The 16,690-nt window shown below is 46.7% G+C and overlaps 1 protein-coding gene across 1 annotated transcript in view; it reads right to left on the bottom strand.

The window, feature by feature from the left end:
- Positions 1-1,606: 1,606 nt before the first annotated feature.
- gpatch8 (G patch domain containing 8) overlaps positions 1,607-16,690 on the bottom strand; it is a 35,460-nt gene continuing 20,376 nt past the window's right edge. Inside the window, exons 4-9 of the mRNA XM_079521180.1 lie at positions 11,353-11,420; positions 10,445-10,531; positions 9,380-9,523; positions 8,743-8,873; positions 2,460-7,008; positions 1,607-2,374 (exon numbers count right to left, since the gene is read on the bottom strand). Of these exons, the coding sequence (XP_079377306.1) occupies positions 3,033-7,008; positions 8,743-8,873; positions 9,380-9,523; positions 10,445-10,531; positions 11,353-11,420 (4,406 nt within the window). The 3' untranslated portion in view covers positions 1,607-2,374; positions 2,460-3,032. The remainder of the gene's footprint in view (positions 2,375-2,459; positions 7,009-8,742; positions 8,874-9,379; positions 9,524-10,444; positions 10,532-11,352; positions 11,421-16,690) is intronic.

Below are 16,690 nucleotides of genomic sequence, written 5' to 3'. Positions count from 1 at the left end.
CTATAAACTCATTTTGGGAAAAAAAAAAAAGAAAAAGTTTTTCTCCTCTGGTGAAAAGCTGGAATTTGCGCGATGGCAGGCTCAGTCAAATCTGGTCACATATGTAGTCTTGAGAAAATGGAAATTGATAACATGAGAAGGGCAATATTTGAGATGGCTTGCTTATTCTGAATCCTCAACATCCGTTTGATAACTTAATACTGTACCTTTCATAATATGAGCCACTGACGTTTAATTCTTACTATTCTGCGGCATTAGAAATTGTAAGCCTGACTGTAGGAATTAATTTCTTGTCATGTTTACTCCTTAAAAATGTTATTTCACACTGTATGCCAGAGAAGTGATCGACAAGAAAAAGTATTATTTGGTCGTTTTCCATACGGTTTGATCAAATTAAATGTTATACCATTGTAATATTCTCTGGGATTTATGCTAAATCTGGTCTCACTATGTGAGTGTTTTAATTCTTAAACGAATAAAGCTGTTGTGTATGATTGTTATACATTGTTTGAGGAAAGGCTTTCACTTCAATACATCTCTATAGATTTCATATACATCAGTTCATACAGCACAAAGTTAACCCATTTTGGGCAGGAACCCCTTTGTGTTTTAAGCATAGTTATGTTTTAGCTGTTGAAAAATAGCAGATCTACAAGTTCATAGCCGCGCTATGAACTTGTAGGTCTGCTATTTTTGAAAAAATATTTCAGAGCGAACTTTTTTAACTCAAATCTTTGCTTCCGAGGGGTCCCTGGAACAACATTTTCAGATGGGGGTCGGTGGCCAATTACATATCATTTTTGGGGTCCTTGACATGGAATATTGATGAGCACCACTGATAAAGAAACATGAGGTTGGGGCAGCGGTGGCCTAAGGGTTAGAGGAGTGCCCTCGTTGCCGGTTCGATTCCCCGGACTGGCAAGACAAATCTGGGTGGGGAAGCGATTGTCATCACTCACCCAACACCGCTGAAGTGCCCTTGAGCAAGGCACTCAACCCACAACTGCTCCCCCTGGAGCTGCTTAGTGGCCAACAGTATAAGACTGTGGTTGTACTGGTCAGCTCCCAGGTATTAATGTGTGTGCGCACGCGTGTGTGTCTGTCTGTGTGTTTCTATGTGCAGGGCGTTGCTGAAAATGAGCACCTGTGCTCAGCTACTTCCCTGGGTAAATATATAAAAAAAAAAAAAAGTATTTTAGAAGACTTTTTTAATTTTGACGTCAGGCCTAAATGGGTTAAGATTTACAGCAACTCTGACAAGGGCTTTCCCTTCCATTGTTCACAGAATCAGAGGAAACTTAGTACTTGAGGGGCTCTGGCCCAAATCTGCACAACTCCTGTGGCGTTCCAGAGTTTGTATGGAAATAAGAGGGAAGCCCCAGCATCAGATTTACAGCCAGTATACCACCCCGTTCCCTACATGTTAACAAGCACTTAAGAGATTTATGGCTTCCAGAAGTACATTTAAGGCACCTCTGGCGCCATCTAGTGACTTCACCGTCTTCAACCAGGCTGTTGAAGTAATTTGTCTCTCTCACACATCAGTTTGTTGTAAATTATAAATCACATGTTCCCTTTACTTACATTACTTTATGAAAAACTTAGACATTGTGAACAACTTTATTTATTGAAGCATAGTTAAGTTTTAAGCAAAAATGTTGACAGTAGCTGCTTTTAAAAAAAGAAAAAAAGTTGACAGTTGCTACTGTTTTACAGACCAAAATCCCTTGCCATCCCAGGCTTTTGTAGTCCGGATAATGTAGAAGTAACCTTTATGAATTACACATGCAGTTTGTTAAATTCTCTTCCAGGTTATTTATTCCTCATTTCTACTTTTTAAAACAGTAGCTTCAACCGCTAGAATGTTATTGGGTTTAAACTACAGCAATTTTATTTACAAAATTACACAAAAGGAAAAACTCTTCTTTTGAAGAACATTTTGGGAAAATAATTTAAAAACAAAAATACAATTATTGCAGTATACTACAATCATATTGTTACACGATGCAAAAGCAGCATCTCGATGTACAGATTTTCAGTGCAACTCCATCCACCACTTGGAACATGACCTTTGCTTCCAAGCAACTGTTACTCCCATCGCTCACAAATGGGCTCTTTTATGAGACTCTTTCAAAAACCTATATGGGGGGGCCTTTTCATAAACTTTATGTGGGTGTCATATTCATGGGAGTCTTCACATTACACACTGATATTGTATGTACAATGTACTGCGTCACAAATGTATTATTGAGAGACCAACGATCCAATAGAGAGCCAAGTAGTCATGAGAACGTAACAAATTCATAAGTACAAAATAAGTCAGGCTCTCTAAAGCAACCAGGTTTACATTACAGAGTCAAAGCCGTTTCTCTCTCTCAAGATAATGACCCCACACACACACACACACACACACACACACACACACACACACACACACACACACACACACACACACACACACACACACACACACACACACACACACACACACACGTCAACCTTCCCCCTGCTTTATGGCTTCAGCCACTGTTGTCTCTTTGGCTGTAATAAACGAGTAAGAACATTGAAAACAACAATCATATTCAACTGTGGAAAAGAAAATACTCCAGTGGTTTGTGTTAAACTGGCTTCCCATTCCCATGGGTGTCCTACAGTCCGTTAATATATGCAAAACTTTATGAGGTCTCTTTTCATCCTCACCCTGTGTAAAAACTTAAGGGCAAAGCATTTCCGTTATGAGGGGTCAGTGGGAAAAAAATGTCAGCCAGAATAAAATGTTAGTGTAAGTACCGACCTCTGCAGAGGCATCGCCACCGGGTGGCGATGTCTCGCTGCATTGTATAAGCCCAGTCCACGGGTGGTTTGGTGGCAAGCGTCGTGCTCCCCTACTAGCCACTCGCCGCCTGCACACTTCTGTGACACGGCTTCCTTTTAAAAAACCTGCCCTACAGACGTCCTAACCAAACCCGTTAGGCTAAGCAACCCATCCGGCTGGCTGCTGTGGATGCGCTCGTTTTCACTGCGACCACGCCTCAGGAACCATGGTTAGGAGGATGTTGGAGGTCCTGCCCTGAGAAGATGGGATGTAGGAGCGGGTGTAGCTGCGGGTGTAGCTGAAGGGCCGCGGCAGCGGCAGCTTGAGAGTGCGACGCCCGGGGAGCGAAGAGCGTCGGGTAGAGGGCCGCGTGCGGGACATGGTGGAGCGCAAAGGAGGTGTTGTGAAGTGCTGAGGCCGGGATAATGTGTATGGGCTGGCCAGAGAGAAAGGCCGTGTGGTGGCCCGGGATCTGGCCCAGCTGGTGTTGTAGTTGTAGTTGGTGACCCAAAGAGCCCAGGTGAGAGAGAGAGATGGGGGTGAGGTGGTGCTGGGGAATGTGGTGTACCTGGGCTAGCTGCGCGTGCGCAGGGTGCGGGTGGTGGGCGTGCGCCGGGTGGATGCCCATGGCCGCGGCGGTGGCCGCGTGGTGCTGCATGATGGCGTGCTGCACCGTGGTGATGGAGGTGGCCGACCCCATGGACGCCATGGACACCTGCGGCTGCTGGATGTGCTGCATCTGGATCTGCTGCATCTGGGGGGGAGGGGGGGCGGGGACCAGGTGGTGGTGGTTGATGTTGTTGTTGGCGGCGGCCGCGGCTGCTGCTGCAGCCGCCGCCGCGTGGGGGAAGGCCTTCACCTGCTTGGCGAGCAGCTGCTGCTGGATGTGCTGCTGGGCCGCCTGCTGCAGCTTGCCGTACTTCTCCATCTCCTCTGGGGTGAAGGTGATGGGCTGACTCTCCAGAGGAGCCAGGCCGTCCTCCTCGGCTTCCATGCACTCCTCCTCCAGGCTGGGCGGGGGGTACGCGGGGTAGGCGTGCATGGGAGGAGGCTGCTGCTGCATGTTGGGCATGTGCGACTCCATCATGGGGTTCTGGTGGTTGGGGTCCTGTCCGTCCTCCGCTTGGTACTGGGGCATCAGCATGGCCGGCTCTTGCTCAAACAGCGGATGAGGTTCGTGGTGTACCTGGGTTTCAGAGCAGGGGCGATGTGCCTCTTCTTGCACCACTGGGTTTTGAGGGGTCTCCTCGACCTTTTGTTGGACTGGTGGGGCAGGGGGTGGTGGTGGCGGGGGAAACTCTCTAATTGGCTCTACTAGGATAATTTCTCTTTCAGACTCAGAGTTTTTCCCTGCTCCTGACTTCTCACCCTCATCAGGTCTCGTCAAGGGAATTATGGCAGGTTTCTTCCCCGCTTGTAGTTTACCAAAAAGTGGCAGCATGGCTTTGTTTCCCAGAAGAGGGGGTAGTTTGGGACCAAAGTATCCCTGTGGTGGGTCTTTAATCTTATTGCCCATCTTTGTCAGCGAGGAAGGGTCGTCTGAGCCTTTCTTAGACTGGACCTTCTCCAGTAGCTGTCGAGCAGTCAGGGAGTTTCTTTGTTCTCCTGCATCTCGAGAACCAGCCACCAGCCGGCTCTGCAAAACGGACGAGTGGCTGTTCCGACTGTTGATCCGCGATGAAGCCGAACGGGGAGACTGAGAGCGATAAATGCGTGAGCGGTTGAAGTCTCTGTGTCGCGCGTCGCTAGTGTCCGCACGGCTCCTCGTGCCGTGGCGCTGCGGCGAGCCCTTGGTGGAACTGGAGGAGCGGCTGGCGGAGCTGTGGCTCCGGCTGTAGCTGCGTCTCCATGACCTGCCGCTACTGCTGCGGCTTCTGCTGCTGGAACTCCTGGAGCTACTCCGGCGGTGCCGTCGATGCCGCTTCCTGCGACTGTGGCTGTGGCTGCGCGAACGCGAGTCATCCGAGGAAGAGGAGGAGTACTCGCGTCTCCGTGATCGCCGCCGCCCCCGGCTGCCCCTGCGCTCGTACTCGGAATCCGACGAGCGCTTGGAGTGCCTCCGCCGGCGGCTGCCCTCGTTGCTGTAGTCGCTGTAGCTGTCAGAGTAGCTGCGGCGGCTATAGGCGCTGCTGCCCCCCGAGGAGCTGCTGGAGTACGAGCGGCTACGGGACTTTTGGCCACCGTGGTGGCGGCGCCGGCTGCTGCCCCGTCTGTCCCCGTGCCTTGATGAGCGGCTGGCGGAGCGGCCCGAGTCCTCGCTGTGGTGGCGCCGCTGCTCCCGGGGGCTGGACCTGCGGTGGCCACGGGAGCCGCGTTGGGCGGTAGAACCACCTTCCTCTTCGCTCTCACTGCTGGGGGGTCTGCCTGGACCGGGACTTTTCTGGGCCGAGCTGGAACAGGAGGCACTGGGAGGCGCACTGGGCTCTGTCTTCTGTTTCTTGGTACCGTTGTGCTCCTCTGCTGCAGCATTGGACTTGCTGTCGGAACTCTTTCCATCTCTCCCCTCTTCTGTCCCAGACTTGGAAGGCACTTCCTTGGCAGGACGTTTCCTCTTCCCAGGTTCTACTGCTGTACTTCCTGACGCTCCAGTTGGCTGAACAGACGAGGCAGCTGCTTTATCTTCCACCTTTGGTTGTTTTGGTTGTTTTGCTTTCTCCTTCTCATTACTGGCCGCTTCCCCGTCCTGATCCGGCACCTTGTTTTTAGTCTTCTTTTTTTTGTGTTTTTTCTTCTTCTTGGGCTTTTCTCCAGCAACGTCAGCTTCCGTCTGCCCATCCGCCACCGCTCCCTTGTCTTTTCCTTTGCGTTTAGAGTGCTTCGAGGACTTCTTGTGCTTCTTTTTCTTCTTCTTTTTCTTGCCAGTGCCACTGGTCGCTTGCTTTTGCTCGTCACCGTCCGTTGGGTCAGGCTCTCTCTTCAAGCTGGGTTGATCTTTCTCTGTACTAGGCCCAGGGTTGGTGGTCGTGTCCACCGATGATGACGAGACGGCCGTCTCCGTTTCCTTCCCTGTGGCTTCCTCACAGGACTTGGAGGACTTTGACGCCTTCCCGCCGCGGGCTCCTTTGTTGCGGGATAACTTGAAGTCAAAGTAGAGGGGATTGCAGCTGTAAGAGAGGGAGGGCTGAGCCTTCGTAAACTCCAGCAACTCGGAGGGCCACTGCAGGGTGGTGGTCTCGTCTTTGCCGAGCACAGGGAAGAAGGGACCCGTGGGTACTTTAGGGCCCAGGTTGGTATCCGGTACGTCTTGCTTGCTCTCGACCTCCGCTACGGGAGCGGGAGCAGGGGGTTCTGACGAGGAGGCGGTCTCCACTGCACAGGGAGAGGCTTCCTCTGCCTTCACTTTGGACGCCGGTGGCGGCACTGGCTCGGGGACACGTGCGGAACTGACCTTGTCCGCCTCCTTCTCGGTCTTACACTCGGGAACTTTGGATTCTGCCGGCTCGGAATCCTCCTCGCACTTTTTTTCATCCTGCCCTTCCTCCGTGTCCTCTTGGTCCACTTTGATCTCACACTGGTCGGTGGCCTTCATGAACAGCAGGAACTGGAAGTGGGGCTTTACGCGACAGTGAGCCGGAGGAATGTAGTGGTAGTACTCGGGCTCCTGGCCGGCGTAACCCTCCTCTTTCTTCATCATCATCTTCAGTTTGTTGAGCGTGGAGGCCAGAGAGGCTCCGTCGTCCTGCTGCGGCTGCACCTCTTCCACTTCTGTCACGCTCCCCCCGCCTTCGCCTCCTCCGTCACTCGCTACGGTTTCTCCATGCTTGGGGCTGCCCGTGTTGGAACGTGGCGTGGCTGGTGCCTCCTCCACCTTCTCCTTCTCCTTTTCGCCCTCCTGTCCCTCCTGTCCCTCCTCCTCCTCCGTGGCCTCTTCCCCGAGGTCTGCGAACACGGCGGCCACGGTCTCCAGCTTCACCGGGGCTTTCTTGGCAAAGGAGAAGGACACGCTGACTTTGGAGCCCCCGGGGGGTACAGGAGGGGAGGAGGTGTTTCTCTTCCCCAGGGAGAAGCTGATGGTGGGGCCTGGCCGAGGGGAGGAGGCCTGGCCACTTTTAGAAGGAGGAGAGGAGACATCCATGGGACTGTCCGCCAGAGGCAGAGGGGCACTCTCCAACACCGTGCCGTCGCCCTCGTCTGGATTCTCTCCGTCCACGGCCACGGTGGTCGTTTTGAACATGGGACCACTTCCTGGAGTACTGTAACCCAAAACAAAAGGAATGACAATGAGATGACATGCATATTTCCACTTGTAAAGATTATAAAGTAAATAACGACTTGAACAACCAATTTTCATTAATGACAAAGACAAAGTTCCAACTGTAGTGACAGGAAGAAAGAAAAACATTAAGAAGTAACACGTAAAGTTATGGAATGAAAGACAACTTCATTCTGAAATGTGAATGTCAAAAAGGTCCGTTTTAGTAGGGGTTTTGTCCCCCCGTTAACCCATTTTGGGCGGGAACCCCTTTTGGTGTTAGCATTATGTTATGCTTTAGCTATTGAAAAATAGCAGATCTACAAGCTCATAGCGCGCCCCTCGGTGGCGTGCTACAAGCTTGTAGGTCTGCTATTTTTGAAAAATCGAAGAACGACTGACATAGAAACATAGCTTTTTTCAGAAAACAGTCAGGATTTAGAAGACATTTTTAGAAACTGATCTCAGGTCAAAATGGGTTAAACAAACTGCCTTGCCGATAGGATGGTTCTGTAAACAGTGGGGACCTCATGTTTTTGTAGTCTCTTTGTGTTGTGTGTTCATTTTTATGTGGGTGTCTGAACAGACTGTGAAGAATATTTATTATAAAAAGCATGAGGACATACTGCTTAAATTTGAACTATAACAAAGTATATATATTATATATTATATATATTATTATATATATAATAAAGTGTGTGCAGGCCAATAAGTCAGACACTTTTAACTGATTCTGAATGTGCTGACATTCCATACTGTTTGTAATATTACTAAAGTTCAGCAGAGCAATATCTATCAGCTAGTTCTGGGAAGAACAGTGGGAAGTTAATTGGCCATCACCATGTTTGCATTTTATTCTGCTGCCATTGTAGGCATTTTAAAGGCACACTACAGCAGTGCTGATTTTAAAGGACAACTTTAGTTTTTTTCAACCAAGGTTCATGTTTTAGGTTGTTATTAGAGAAAGTAAAAGATGAGTGTTAATTATTTTTCATTTGCTGCTTTCTTTCGTTTTAGGGATTTTAGCTGTTTTTGACAGGGGGCGGAGGCATTCGAGCATGGGGCTAAATATGTATTTCTTTACATTTTATAGCGATTTTTTTTATTTATTATTTACTATAGTCCTACTAGACCCCAAGAAATTACATCTGGCCACAAAAGATCACGGGATCTACTGAATGTGTCAAACTGACATATTGAGCCTATTACAGTGTGGCTTCCCCCCAGTATAGGCTACCTTCATATTCAGTAGATCCTGTGAACTTTTGTGGCCAGATGTAATTTCTTGGGGTCTAGGACTATAGTAAATGATTACAAAAAAAAATCGCTATAAAGTTATGTAAAAGAATACATATTTAGCCCCCTGTCAAAAACAGCTAAAATCCCTAAAACGAAAGCAAGCAGCTTTCTCTAATAACAACCTAAAACATGAACCTTGGTTGAAAAAAAACTAAAGTTGTCCTTTAAACTTGTATTAGTTTGTCACATTTTAGTCATCTGAAATGAAAAAGTGTTGCTATCTGCTATTTTCAGAGCGCAACCAAACATAAAATGACTTATTTGAGTCTTCTTGTCCACTAGCCCCTCCTCAACTTTTCAAATCTACACCACACTGCAGAGAGCTGTCAGCAGTACCATCACTTCTGCTCTAACATTCTACCAGCAGAGGGCACTAGAAGCTTATATACAATGTAAATTAAATCAAATGGAATTAGATGAAACATTATTAGTTTACCAGTCCTGCTGTTTCCTCTGCTCAGCCAACTCGTGTAAGCGACGCATCATCTTCTCTTGCTTCTTGCCGCCTTTCCGGGAACGGGAAGACACATTCCTCGCAAACTCTCTCTGCTTCAGCTCTTTGAGCCTCTGCAGCACAGCAAGGGAACAGAAGCCAAAGGAAGAGAGAGATGGAACACGAGTGAAAACATTAGAGGAATAGAAAGAAGAAGAAAAACGCCACCATCTCTGCCTCCAGGACAAAAGGCCAGACAAATGTTTTGCCACTCTCATCTTTATCACTGCCATGCTGAAGCCAAAAGGGGGAGATAATGTTTTCACCCCTTTGTCTTGCAAACAGACGGACTGATCAGCACCGAAGTACCTCCTCTCATATATGTTTTTGAAATATTGAACTTTAATTTTAGAATTGAAGTCCATGGAGGTGGAATCAGGCTGAAACTTTGCCCAAACATGGGAGTCATACTTCATAGATACGTCATGGGTGACAGATGTCCTAGACGGGCCACCCAGCCTGACAGAGATACAGTATATTGTGCTCTGCCGAATGCATGAACATCTCTTAGTTTTAGCACTGAAATGAATGTACACCTGCATCTGTGTGGGCACGAGCGATGCCGATGCGTCACCCTCACCTGCTTGTGAGCATGGTCGTAGGAGTTGATGTGGTTGTCAAACTCCTGGTGTTTGGTGTACTGTTTCTCACACAGCTCACAGTAGAAATTGGCTCTCAGGTCCTCCAGAGCCTTGGCAATGGCTTTTTCCTTATCCACCTGGTCCTGTTACACAATAAGAGAAGCAACAAACAATCCAATATTATTAATATAATGAATACTTTCTATGGGTTAAATCGGAGACTGGCGAGGAGTGATATAAATGTCATTGTGGGAATTATCGTTCTTTTCAGTACTGAATCACACACACACACTACCACTGTGTGTCACACACAGTCACACACACCAACCAACTCTCACTGGTCTGGTCAAGGTGTGGCCAAGATGTCGGCAGCAGGTTGGCGTGGGGCTGCCAGCTCCTCCAGCCGTACGAAACCTGAAGTTTACCGAACTACTGATAATACGGTGATTGCGGAGAATTAACTTTTGAACTTCCTTATTATCAAAATGAGAACTCCCAATCATGATGACATTGTTTTATTGGCCTCAAACAACTTCAGTTCCGAGTGGATCGAAGCCTCGAAGAAGCTACCGTTTGAGCTGTGCCCTCAAACATCGCAGTGCTGTGTTGCACACAAAGTGGCACAGAAGCACGCTAACAACATTAAAGCGTGCCTGAAGCTGCTAGCTAAATGAATGTGGGGAGAATATACCAAGATTCGCATCTGGATGATCTCCCCCCGGTTTCATATGATCACATCGATGTCTCCGCTCTATCAAGTGATCAAATAATGTGGATCTGCACCGGGGGGGGGGGGGACAAAAAGTAAAGAGAAGAGCAAGGAGAGAGAAAACTGGACGAATCCTCTCCAAGAATGATAACACCGCAACGAGTGACTCACTGCAGAATCGAAACAACAAGGGACTATGAGTCAGAAGCACAGGGCAATGTTTTTAAGACATAACTGGACAGAAGACGAGTGGATTGGAAGAGAAAGCAAAGACCCGTCACCTCAACGAGCATCGGAAGCAACGTCTCAACGTGGACATTCCTGAGTCACAGCAGAGGAGGAGGAGGAGGCTCACCTTGTATTTCTGCCGTAGCTCCTCTGTGTCCTCCTTCTCCACCTCGAGGACCCTTCTCTTTTCTGTGGCGTCCTCTGCATAGTCCAGCTATACGAGAAACAGTCAAAGGTTGTGTGTAAGTTCTAGCTGTGAATAGCGTCGGCATCTTCAGTATAACATCTTGCGTATAACAAAAATATAGCCCAAGTTTCTAGTTAACAGATTAATCGCCCAGGACGAAGTTCTTTGTCCTTTCTATTAGTAACGCCCGACGCTCAGGACGAAGTATTGTCCTAAAGACGAAGTTTATTGATACGAGAACAGATCGCCTGGCTGTATAGCCCAGGCGCGCCTGCTGGGCTCTCCTCGGTGACGCGCAAGACTGATACGTCATCAAAAAACTCCCTCCTCTTTTTAGCTGATGAAAACGAAAATCTTAAAACGTTCATAAATCGCGATCTAAATCATCCCGTCTTTTTCTGAAAAAATATCCTGTGTTAGACGGCGCTCCGCGGTCCAGTCGCTAGTCTCGATAGATTTATTCTTGTCTCCCGTTGTTGTCGATCGATTCTAAAGTGCTGTGGCTATTGTTAGCTGCTACACAACATCATGAACTTCCGGCCGGTCCGTCCGGAAAAGGCGTCCGTGTTTATAAATCGACTGGGTGCATGAATGTAATGGATTAAATAGTTCCGGGCAATTAAAGTGTTAACCATATTTAACTTAATAAGCAAACGCATACATAGAAATAAACAAATAGCTAAAATATTGTAATTAAATATATACGTATAATGAACTTCAGTATATAAAACATTGTAGCTTTAATTATACAATGAACAAGCAAACCAATATATAGTTTGGGCTCTAAACACAACACAGCACATAACACACAACACCACAAAATAACATGAACATGCAAGGTTTGTCACCTCCATCTCCATTCGTCCCATCCCCATGACATCATATTTGAGGATGATAGGCACTGGGTCGGTGCGTCCTAGAGGGGAGGAGACAGAGAGACGGCGAGGTGAGCTTTTGACACTGGGGAGTTGGTTTCGGGGACAGCCTGCTTTTAGAGCATAGGGTGCTGGGGTTAGAGATTTTTTTTGCCTTGGAAGTGCAAAGAGACCAGAAAGCTACAGTGAACCAAACACCAGCCATTCTCACAGCTTACTCCAGCCACCAGGTAGCACAACTAGTCTGGGCCGCCCCTGTCCCTATTCCTATAGAATCCGACTGGATAATTTTCTCATTCTTAAAAAATGGTCAAAACGGGCTGTGTAGCTATTCTATTCCTGGTGATATAAAGTCAAGCGCAGACCATCGGGGTCATTCAGAGGTGTGCTTTTTCCGTCAGGAGAGGGAGAGAGAAGTGACGAAGCCACAGGAGGACAGGAGGGGATTGAGACAGGGATGGAGTTTATTAAGCCAGCCCGTCGCTGCATGTAAAGCCCCTTTTCAATCTGTCTTTGTTGAACATCGCCCTCGTCTCTTCTCTCCCACCTCCCCCCTCCTTTCATTGCTGCAGTCCTGTTAAACCAGAATGCCAAGTTTATCAAGGACGCTACAGCCTGAGGGACTGCGGGGGGGGGGGGGGGGGCTGACACAGCTGCTGCTGCGGCACCGCACCGAGAGGCACTGCGACAGCAGCCGTGACGACAGTCTGACGTGACGCATCGCCTCTCTGAAGCGGCCCCCATGGCCGCCCTGACCCTGACCCACACAAGCCCCTTTCACCGGGCTTGTGCCCCTCCACCCCCATATACACACACAGAGGGTCCCCCTATCCTCCTCACAGCCGGGTGCTCTGAAAGGCTGTCTTCTCTCCCCCCTTGTCTGCTTATGCTATGTGTTACGTAAGCTGTGAAAAGAGCTATACGAGAAAAGGAAATTAACTTTAGGAAAAAAACAAACAAAAACAGAATGAAACGGAAAAGATTAAATAAAAAATATTTTCAAAAGTCAAAATCAAAAACTACTTTGGAGATTGACACAGAGTTGCTTAATCCACTCATAATCAGCCAAACGAAGCAGAAAGAGTAAAAAAGGACACAAGCACTGTACTACAGCAGAGTGACGTCACAGGCCAGGAATCGCCATGGTGACAGTGCAAGGGATGGGGATACTTACCTGTTACACGAGGGGTGGGGTGGGGGTAGGGGTGGACAGAGACAGACGGACGGACGGACAGACAGACAAGGGATCTCAAAACAAAAAAGGCACAAAACAGAATTTGAACTAGTCTGCTGCAGCTGTTGCCAGCCAGATACGCTGTTTATTCTTATTCATACCAATTATCAATTAAGTTTGGTTTCAGTTTTTTTTTTTTTTTTTTACACTCATGCTAAAAGGTTGGCATTTACCAAAAATCTCTTTTTACAGGCGGTTTATACCATTGGGCATATGGAATAGATCTAGAGCAAGCAAATTCTATAGTAGTTAAGGCACTGGGCTTGGAACCAACTGATCCCACAATACAGTAGAAATGGATCTGAAGAGCTGTCCACTTTTGTTTTTTTAGACTATTCCAATGTTGTCCTAAATAAATTACAAAATGAGGCCTTTTTCACTGAGCAAAAGATTAAATGAATCAGGACTCTAATGCAATAATTTAGCCAACATCTTTACTATTCATTTAAAAATGATACTCCGCACCAATAAGGCGGCGACAAGTGACAAAATAAAAATCGATGTAGGCGCGAAAAAGAGAATATTTAGGCCTAACAAAACAAAAATATGCGTCCAGTTAATTCCTAGCCCGTGGCATGAAAATTTGGTGTTAAAAAACTGCCAGCTTCCCCCCGTGCTGTTCTGGTGCAATTTTGCATTCCCAGCCCAATGGCATAATGATGACTGTTAGGTTATAGCTGCATGGGGTATCAATCATATCATCTAACGGCCTGCCTGGACTCACATTCCCACTGCAGTGTCTGTCCGCTGGATAGCTTGTTTTTTTTGTAATCTGAAAACTCTAAAGACTAAAATCTGAGAAGCCTTGCCTGAGTGAAGAGAAGATGGCTGTGTGTGCAGACGATCTACTGATATACTAGACATGTTTTTGGGCTATTAGCCCTAGCAACTGCAGAGGAGCACCAACAGTAAAGAAGGACTACTTTGCCGGCCCACGGACAGAACACTGCATTGTTCACACAAGTGGACTTTTTATTTTTTCACCGTGAACCAACAGGGGGATGAGTCACAGGACCGGGCCTCGGAATTAAAGAATCAATAAAAAACAATTACAGTCATCCCAAACTATCACCATCTTTAAAAAAAAAACAAAAAAAACACAGTGACAATACTTTCAGCATTACCCATTCCAGTGGAAAAGAAAGGGACTGGACAAAAAACAAGTGCATCTAAATCACAGGGTGTGAATCACAAGGTATAAGAGGAAAAAAAAGAAAAAACTGAAAACAAACAAAATGGCTGAATGTTGTAATAGTAATGTATATGTATGATAATATCCAAGCAGCAGCACGAGGACTAATACAGAGAGAGGAAGCCTATGTAGCAGGTGGTGCTCTGATGACGGGAGAACAACACATGAAATAAATCAACAAGATAAGAGAATGGGAGAAACTAAAACAGATATAAAATCATAATAAAAAAAACAAAATCAATTTTTCAATTGGGGGGGAAAAAATAACATTTACCACTAAGTTTACCATCGGCACAACATGGGCAGGATCAAATCACTGTAAAAAAGAAACACCAATTGGTTAAGCAGGAAGATTGAGGCACATAGAGAAGGGTAAGGGTGGGGTTTTTGGAGTGGGAGTAGGTAGGATGGAGGGGGTGGGGGGGGGGTGTGTGGGGGGGGGGGGCTTTGGGTGTAGAGGGTTCATTAGAAGGGGCCATCAGAGAGGCCCCCCCCACCCCCCTCCCTCTCCTAGTATTCACTCTGGCCTAGACGCTTACAGGGATTCCCTCTCACCACTTCACCCGTCTGTCTGTCTGTCTATCTGTCTGTCTATCTGTCCCCAGGCGTCTAGCCTACCTTCATCTGCCTCTTGCTTTGCAGAGGCAGGATTGTCGCTTCCCTCCATTCTTCTAACAGAGTGAACACATCCCAGTCACCTTTTCAAGGTGCAAACTTAGTGATGGCCACGTTCAATTAAAAAACAAAACTCAGTTGTGTTTTGGGTGAGGGTTTGACTATAAAAAAAAAAAAAAACACACATTTCTCGAAAGAAAAACATGGCAAATGCACTTACTGTTTAATAACTTGAATGTTACGCTATAATACCATTTCTATAGTATGTACACGAGCATCTGGTACAGAGAATTGATCATGCTTTTAGTTTTAAACATGCAAATCAATCATCTGGACCCTGCCGGCGACGGATGCCACTTGACACAACAACCATTCTCCCCTACAAGTCTTTTTTTGTTTTGCCTCACAGAGACGCTTGTCAGACTGGTTAGCACAGATCTCCCAAGATCAATTTCATTTCCTCACTAGCCCCACAGCCAGCAAGCTTCATTTTGTCAGGATATATGCTTACCCCTGGGGTAGTGAACACATACATAGAAATACCTGAGGAAAAAGGGCCGGTCAGGCTTTGAGCAGTGCTTAGAGAGTTGGTTATACATCACTGTGTGAATGAATGACTGCATAAACATGAAACTGTTGGTGTTCCGTGTGTTCATTTGGAAGTGTTTCTTGTCAATGTGGTGTCAATGGTTCCCAAACGTTTCAGCCCGTGACCCAATACAGAAATGACATATTCATCCCGGGACCCTTCACCCCTTTTGCAACCAGATCTTATTTTAATGATGGTTTGGGAGACAAGAAACACTTTCCTGTGGTTTTTATGTGGGTAATAATTATGTGTTTTCACATATTTTAGTATTTTTTTAGAGTGTCCATGATGTCATGGACACTTCGTTCCTGGACTACAATTCCCATAATGCTTTGGTGCACTGCTCCTCCTTGAGGGGCTGTCTTACTGAGACAACGGTCCAGGAAGTAAGTGAGCCCAGTGTCCATGACATCAGGCTCAGTGTCCATGACATCATGGACACTTTGAAATACTAAAATATTTAATAACACATATCACCCACATAAAAACCCCAGGAAAGTGTTTGTCTCCCAAATATCATTAAAATAAGATCTGGTTGCAAAAGGGGTGAATTACGGATTAATTCATGAAAAGTTTAGCTTTTTGGGGGAATGTTTTTGGAAAATGCTTTGAAATATTTTTTTTAAAAACCCAAAAATAAATCCACCAGTGTTTGGGAACCAGTGCTTTAGCGTCATATGGGCCTCCAACACTGCTTAAAGCCCCAGATGAGTATGACACGGTTGAGGCAGGCAGGAGTTCACCTCTGGGACAAGCATGCTGTGCAAAAGGACCAGGGGAGGATGGGAGTGTGTGACCAAGGGGACTGAGATGTTTTGGGTACGGAGGGGTGGCGTGAGGTTTTCCCTGTAAGTTGACTTTTACGGCCCCGTCAGTGACAAACACGCACACACACACGCACATTTCAGTCCCACGTTACAACCACACACACACACATACGCACAAGTTTCACAGGTTTGGAGGTAGATACAGGCAAACAGGCAGAAGGTGGGGGGGAAACTTGTCTACTCTGCAAGCCATTCAAAGTCTGAGCCGTGGTTACAGCCAATCAGAAACCCCGATAGCAGCCACGGACACTCACAGAGAGAAAAACAAAAAAACAAAAATCTAAAAAGACGTGTGGAGCTGATGATTCTAATGGGATGTGATGGAATCATGGCTTTACTAAATCTACCTTGATTTCAAATGGATTTTTGTTCTTTGTTCAAATCGAAGCACTTTGCACGTGAGCGCATTGAAATAAGGGTTTAGTGATTTATGAAGCGAAAAGGAAGAAGCCGAGAGGCCATTAGCCTACAGTACACTGTAAAAAGGGGGGAGGGGGTGTTACATTGAGGTCAATCGCAGAGTGGGAGAAAGAAACACACCCACACACAAACACACGCGCGCGCACATACTGACATACAGAGGGAATCCAACAAACCTTACCTATAAAAGGGGCAAAAGAACAAAAAAGAAGAATAAGAACAAAGTCAATACAGTGAAAACTCAAATAGGGGACAACACATTGCTATGAATTCAAAATTCAAATAAACCTTCTCTGCCGACAGGAAGGAGAGAAAGCAAAAGGAAGATTATTGTAATAAATGTCCTGGACCATTATCCCACACACACGTGACGAAATGGCGTGATTGTGCTTTGAGTCTGGCCCCGACTAAGCAGATTACCAAAAACATTTGAG

The sequence above is a fragment of the Electrona antarctica genome (genome assembly GCF_951216825.1).
Source record: "Electrona antarctica genome assembly, chromosome: 14".
Classification (NCBI taxonomy): Eukaryota; Metazoa; Chordata; class Actinopteri; order Myctophiformes; family Myctophidae; genus Electrona; species Electrona antarctica.
The sequence above is the reverse complement of the archived record's forward strand: the minus strand, read 5'-3'. Positions and strand labels throughout refer to the sequence as shown.